This window comes from Gadus chalcogrammus, chromosome 6 (assembly GCF_026213295.1).
Source record: "Gadus chalcogrammus isolate NIFS_2021 chromosome 6, NIFS_Gcha_1.0, whole genome shotgun sequence".
Lineage (NCBI taxonomy): Eukaryota > Metazoa > Chordata > Actinopteri > Gadiformes > Gadidae > Gadus > Gadus chalcogrammus.
The window spans coordinates 2539600-2547099 of NC_079417.1; the positions used below are offsets into that span (position 1 = coordinate 2539600).

Genomic DNA, 7500 nt, shown 5'->3' on the forward strand with positions numbered 1-7500 from the left:
TAATTTGACTGTTCAGAGTGAGATGACTTGACAGTTTTATTACTATGGTAAATTAATAAAATCACTTTTATCATATTATTGGTTTGGATAGTGTTAGAAAAGGTGCGCGTGTGTGGCAATACAAAAATCAGACAGCACACAACATAATTTAAAATAAAGAGTTTGTAATAAACCACTAATAAACTAACCAACCACGGCAAAGCTGATATGATGAACGGAGACAAGCGTCTGCGTACCGTAAAGGAGGCTGATCTGGGCGGCCATTGTGTCCTGGGCAGTAGAAGACGCAGGTCCCATGTTGGTTCAACTGCCCTGTAGGTGTTCATCTTCATCACGGTCTTCATCTGGTCTCCAGAGGTGCGGTCTGGTAGTCCTCACTGGAGGAAAATAAACAACGTATTAGTGACCTGAGGAAACAGAGATTCAAGGAGAAAAAGTCACCCAGAACCCAGACTCCTTGGTTCTACCTGGTGGCCTCCCCAGGCCCGGCCTTCTCCTCTCAATAACACCTCATGTTTCAAGTAAGTAAAGACAAAATCTAGAAAGCTGTCACCATGTGAATACTAAAACAAAATGTCATAAGACACATGAACACAGTGGTCTGATGTGTCATATATACAACTATAGTCTACTGATGTGAGGTACTTCCTACAGATGTCGCGGTGGTTCAGTTTAAACTCCAGGTCGCCGGGGTCCTTCTTGGTCACAGCGGCCATGTTTGGAAGGTCGTCGTCCTGCTGTAGTCACACCAGAAGGCAGCAGTGAGCTTGTTCTCACGCTTGTCTTTGGCGCCACATAGTGTATAACAATATAAATTACATTTCTCAAGCTTGATTGGCGTAGAGATTAATAAAACATAATTCCATACTGTTCAAAATTCACTTTATTTTCTATTTGATAGATAAAGATTAAAAAAACGTGCATCCTGTCTGTGGTCATTTGCTGCATGTCCTCCCCTCCCATACCTGCCTCTCTATAATAAAGCATAAAAATTGCAAAAATAAGTCTTTAGAAAAACACAGATTCTCCGTACCGGTCGGAAGTCGTGTAGCCGTGCTCGGTGATCGGGTTCCCCCCTGTAAGGACCTGAAGGCGGGAACTTCCCCAGTTTGACAAACATCAGCTCCTCTTCAAGAGGATCCGGCGGTTTGTAGGACGTGATGAACCTCCTGTTCTCCCTCCAGCCGTGGGTCTCACCCCCTAACGCCTCCGCGGATACAAAAAACGCGCTTCACGTGCAAAACCGTGGAGACATCTCGTCCACGGGTACGGCCTGAGTCGAGGGAGGACCGGGCTTGAGAACGTCGGGACAATCTTCTGTCCCTCCCTGGATCTGAGAGGGACGTGTAGAGTTTGGGAGAGAAGTCTGGTGGCTGGACGCTCCACACGTCCCCCGCGGAGCGCGCAGACTCGCTCTCAGACGGAGATATTCGGCACCGGCTCCGCCTGGTGGCCAAGTTCTGTATGGCGGAGAACAGCCGCTTACCGGTCAAAAGGGTCGGGAGAGTTCGGGATCATGATGGTTAGAGGAGTCTTCCGAGAAGCATGCAGTTCTCTCTGTAGGCTTTTCTCCCCAACGAAGAATAACTCCTTATTGACCGACATAAGATTCCTTTATGCACATAATATATTATCAATAATCCAAATACAATGACAAATGCAAGGAAGCACAAGTATTTTATATTCCTGACTCTATATGGTGGCATTTTTTATCGCGCCATCTCCATCTCTGACCGAAACACTTTGACGTTGCTTAGTAACGGGGGTAAGTTGACATCTCATGAACAATATAGGCCTACAGACAAAAGCTGAGCTCGGTAGTTGCGAACACAAAAACATTCGCTATAGCAACGGAGGAACAACATGAGCCCTCCTTGGGCCAACAATACAGTATTTTACACTGCAATCTGGGATTAATAAAGTAAATGATATATAATATGGAATGCTTAATACTACACAATCATTATTCTTGCCTTGAAAGTCACAATCGTTTATCAATTTATTTAGTGATTATATTAATCCATGTACTTATAAATCACTTGGAATCCTTTTTAGTTACGGTTGCTTGTAACCTGAACCAGGTTGAGTTCGGATAAACCGGTCAGTGACGCAGCTGAGTCAAAGTCCACTAGGGGGAGCTGTCTCACACTAAACCAATTATTTGACATGTGGTTGGTTTGGAGTATCTGGGTTATTTGTTATTGACGAACGCATTGCTTGGACTCCAAGCTGGGTTGTATTCGTTGATGCACTGTGACAATATACGTCGTTCCTTTTGATCAAATAATAAAAACGGGATATCAACTACTACTACTACTCTTTGTAAACGCTATAAAGCAGCCAATATGTGGAATAGGGAAGGGGATTAGGGCCACGTGTGGTCCTAATCCCATGATTTATTTTCTGAGTTATAATTATAAAGTCAGAAAAATTACTTAATTCTCAGAATACAGACTTTAAACTCAGAACTCCAAAAATATTCACGTCATAATCCTCTTCCGTAAAAACCAGAGAGCTCTGGTAAAACCGAAACACACAAATAATACATTTTACACAGTAACTGACCTTCACAGTCCATGCTCTTCTAGGATATTTTGGGACCAGAATATTGGAGATCTCGCCGCCAACGTAACGTTTTGGTTTCTCTTAACCTGATTCCAAATCCAATTTTGCTGTGAATACGCCGGCGGTTACGGCAGTGGACCAACTTCCGGGGTACTAATCTATGCACGAAGTGACGCATTACCGAAATGTATGCTCTTCCCCCATTCTCCTCCGTAGTGAAACAAACTGTAGATATAGCATTTCTTTTTTTTAACTCAATTTTAAACAACGAAACCTGTGAGAATGCGGTTGAGTTAAGCATTTAGAGAGCATTTAGGAGCGTTTTTAATATGAAACTTTACTCACTTTATTAATCATGACTACGAGGAATAGGAATATGAGTCAAACAGTTAAATAGTAAGTGGTTATAGGATAAATAAAGAAATAGGTAATTTATAAAAAACATTATTGATTCGTTTTTAAACACCCATTATGATCTCAGCCCCGCAGTCCATGTGTGACAGCCGTCACACTGTCAGGGTTCAGAGGTTAAACCAAAGGGGGCACCCCTCTAGGCCACCCTGTCCCTCCAACCCGCCTCCACAATCCCCCAAAGCTCTGCGCGGGCCAGCAGGAGTGGGACACAGTGCAGCGGGTTGATCCTGCTTTCACCCGGTAGGTGGGTGCATGGCCTGGCTGGGCAGGGGTCCGGGATCACAACATGAAACCTGATCCCAGGCCCTCTGCATCGGTTCTCCTGGGGGGGGGGGGGGGGGGGGGGGGGACCTCATAAAGGAGACGGCTTTCTCCCTGGCGCTTCAGTATTGTGAGCGTCTGACATTTACGGCCAGCCCAGCAGCGGGCGCCTCAGAGGACTTCAATGAGGGGGTCGACTGTTACCAGGGGGCCCGCTGACCCCCCCCCCCACCCCCCCGTCAGCGGGCAGATAGACCCTCCTCACTCACTGTAGCCTAGCCGCTCTCTGTAGCCGCACAAGGGATGCTAATCAATGGGATGTGATCGTTTTTTTGTGGATTGAAAGTAAATCTGGGAGCCGGTGTCCAGGCGTATCTGGGTTTGATTTGTTTTGATATGTGGACCACAGATCTCGCAGGTGATTGGACGGTGGGGCGATGGTGGTTAATACAGTTTAAAATATAATCTGTACTCTCTGCTCCATTCGGAATCATGAGAGAAAAACATTTTGATTATAATAAAATAAAATCCTATGCACCAAAATGACAATGAGCCGGAATCAATTGGGGTCATGTTTGAGGTTTCAGTAAGGCTTGTGTTAGAGTATAGTATAGGTGACAGTAGGATGGAGGACCAGTAACCAACTAGCTGACTTCCGCAGGTCCTGTAGTGAACCGTGCAAGCAGAAGACCTCATCCACATGAACACAGTGGTAGTAAAGTTTAGTGAGGCTTTGTGAAGCAACATGATCGACTAAGCTACAGTAGAATGAAGACAAGGGTCTCTGCTATCATGAAGACCGTATAAAGGCTCGGAAGGTTGTTTGCGAGTGTGGCTGAGGACATTTCGGTGTGATGGGTTTTCCAGGCCGGGCCGGTCGAGGGCCGTGGAGATTTACGAGGGGAACGGCTCTCCTGCTTGTCTTCCTCTCCTGGCTGTCAGACTGACAACACGCGTCCGACGGCGACAGACGGCTCGATCTCAGCATAGCACACACAACCCCTGTGGATAAGACCCTTCAGGAAGACACATTAGGCCTACATGGGTTGATATTACGATTCACCTTTTCTTCTGTCTTGTAAATGACCAGCATCATCACATTTCAATAAACTAGTGGAATAATCATTATGATTTATGACTGAGGGATGTAGAGCTTTATAGAATATGGTTCTGTAAACACTTATCCTTTATTATGCACATTGAAAAAACAGGGATTGTAAACACTTTGAATTATGTTGGCCTTCATCTGTTTGTTGGCAGAAAGAGCGAGAGGCGGTTGATGTACATAGCGGCTGGCTAAGCATTTAAGCAGTTTAGCTTACTGTGACAACGATCACAGATATAGAACTTTAGCAGGCCTATTCTAACTCATCAGTTGATTTGTTGTTCTGGCTCTGTCATTCGTAATCTACAGAAGAAATGTATCTGTTTTGAGGAGTCAGAATAAAAAACGATTTTATTACTGACCAGTATGTTGTCACTGAGGTCAACTATATAAATACATATAATTTAATGGCAGAATACACATGCAATTTTAAAAGCTTTTAAAAGTGATTAAAAAATCAATTCGCACAAGGTCACCTCAAATGTCCATGTTAGTCATGGCACACACACACACACACACACACACACACACACACACACACACACACACACACACACACACACACACACACACACAAACATCCCCCAAAAACACACACACACACACACACACACACACACACACACACACACACACACACACACACACACACACACACACATATTTTCCAGCACTATATCCAAACCAAAACACTGCAATGTCTCCCATATAGCCTATGACACCTTCTCCGTGCACGACTGCCTGTTACTCTTAAGTCTAGAGTCGCAGGCAGTCGTGCACGGAGAAGGTAGTAGGTACCCCAGCCGGTGGTTTGACGGGGGACGCCGTGTGGCTGGATGCCCCTCCTAACAGCGCGATGCTGCTTCCGAGGCACACCGACCTCATCTGCGGTAGTGCGTTGCTCGTCGACCCTCCGATAATAGCTTTGTTCCCAGAAGCGGGGAGCATTATTTAAGATCAAGATTTACAATATCTGAAAAAAGGGAAACTACAGACTCACCTCTGCAAGGAAAAGCGTGTTGTTGTTTTTTTATACCACGCGGACTTGGATTGCTGCAGGACGATGGGACTTTTACTTTTCAAAGTGTTCCCTTTTGTTTTATTATTGTTCTCTAAAGAAATGCAATTTCAAACAGGTGAGTTTAAAACTTTCGATGTGAAATAACCGTAGCCTACTTTGAGGCCACTGCATGCGTAATGCTTCATTAACCCTGTGACACACTTTGCCCTGGAGAGGATCCAAAACGCACCCGGTATTTAGATGCTTTTCTTCTCGCTTATAACAAACCCAGAGGTAGGCTACAGCTCTCGGATTCCTTCGGGCTATTCTAGTCCATTTGTCCAGCTGCTAGACATGCCGTGTTGCATTTAAACGTGGAGCTCTCCTCGTCCATCACGGCGCTGTCGTCCAAGGGCGCATACCACGGCCAGTCTCACGGCCACTGCTCCCTTCTTACACTCCTCCTCCTGCTCCTGCTCCTTATCGGCGGAGCCCTTGGCCTCTGGGCTCCAGGGGCCACGAAGGTGAGCCGACAAATCGGCTCCCCAGTGACGCCCACCACCGCCGGTGTTGAGGTCGGTCTCTTCTGAGAGACCGATCCGACCAATAGGAAGGAGGGAAGCGAGGGACCAGGGTCTATTGTTGTTGTTGAGACGGATGGGTGTGTGGACAGCCCCTAGAGAGATGCTGTCATCTCCTGCTGGGTCTTGTTCACCCCCCCCCCCCCCCCCCCCCCCCACACACACACACACAGACACACACACCATGTCTTAATCAGACAGCAGATCACCTTTCACTGCAATTGGACTCTGCCCAGACAATTAAACTGTCGTGAGGATTTCTCCTTCATTATATTATACAATCTTGAATCTTCTATGCTCTCTTTCCCTTGGGCTATAGGTTTAGGTTTTCCTTGCAATGCCTGCCTGGGTATCTTTATTGTAGCTGCTAAGTGAAATAGTGATGTGGTTTCTATGAGTCATAAAAAAACGATCCTTTGTATGTTTTCAAGGAATTGGCATACATGTTTCATTTTCAATATATTTCAATATCTTCTTGCAATCAAACATTCAAAGTGGATTCCATCCTAATGCATATCACACCTCCCAAGGCAGAAGTAGAAGGATTCCTTCCGTTGGAGAGGGTTTTAGAGGTTCAGTCCGCAGCCAAGAGGACGACAGCTCCCGCTGACCTTCAGAATTACAGCTTCTCAATGAATGCCAAGAGCGCCCGGGCTGCTTTCTCTGCTACCGTCGCTTTTGGGAAGCTGATCTTCAGATGGAGGGGAGGTATCTGCGCTCACATCCTGCCGGCCCCCACGGCCAGCTCTGTTTCCTCCTGGACTGCCAGGGGTGTCAGCTTATTATGCTTGGCTGCAGAACCTTCTTTACTTTTCACTGAAGCAAGGAGCTTGCGGGAAGAGCTCCTCGTGGTGTCCGAGAGCTTCTCAGGGTGAGGGGAGGACTGTTGTTAGGCTGGTCAGGTGCCAACCGCCGGTTGCTTGGCCCCTCCGGCCTTGCGGCTTGCGTCATTCTCCAGAAACGTCTCCTGAACCTTTTCCTGGACCTTCTCCAGAACATTATCTAGAACCTTCTCCAGAACCTTCTCTAGAGTGTGAAGGTGGTCAGATTGATCCCTTATTAGCGATCGATCATTCTTTATGAGTCCGTGCATTCCTTCACCCATTAGTTAATCGGGGTCATTAGTTCATGTGTTCATCAGCTCCGTTGGCTCCCGTATCCCTGATTCATTCGTCCACATGTCCACGTGTTGGTATCCACCCAGAGGTTCTTGTGTTCATGTACCCCCCCCCCGTCCCCCGTCCCCCTGTCCCGTCTCCAGCTCTCCCCCCAGAGTGCTCCCCGGGGGGCCACGCCCTGCTCCGGAACCCGTACCGCAGCGTGGCTTTCCGCTCCGGGGGGCCGCAGCAGCCCCCCCTGCAGGAGCTGGTGTGCGACCACGCCCTGGAGCCCGGCTGGTACCAGCTCCTCATCTTCGACAAGCCGGCCAGCATGCCCACCCAGTGTGTGGAGGTAGGACCGCCGCGCCCCTCCAGCGCCGGGGGGGGATTAAGCGTGATGGAGGCTGGTGTTGGGTCAAAGCTTTATTGAAATGTACATTAATGCAATTAATGAATACAGCATAATTAATGCAT

General features: G+C 47.2%; 1 protein-coding gene and 1 long non-coding RNA gene across 2 annotated transcripts in view; one reads left to right on the forward strand and one right to left on the reverse strand.

The window, feature by feature from the left end:
* Positions 1-364: 364 nt before the first annotated feature.
* LOC130384937 (uncharacterized) lies at positions 365-1048 on the reverse strand. Its single transcript, XR_008895942.1, has 3 exons — positions 1034-1048; positions 653-737; positions 365-377 (listed from the first exon to the last, which is right to left on the reverse strand). It is a non-coding gene; the product is annotated as an uncharacterized LOC130384937 (long non-coding RNA).
* A 4092-nt stretch (positions 1049-5140) lies between these two features.
* The window catches only part of vwde (von Willebrand factor D and EGF domains), a 26552-nt gene continuing 24192 nt past the window's right edge, over positions 5141-7500 (forward strand). Inside the window, exons 1-2 of the mRNA XM_056592165.1 lie at positions 5141-5481; positions 7188-7378. Of these exons, the coding sequence (XP_056448140.1) occupies positions 5409-5481; positions 7188-7378 (264 nt within the window). The 5' untranslated portion in view covers positions 5141-5408. The remainder of the gene's footprint in view (positions 5482-7187; positions 7379-7500) is intronic.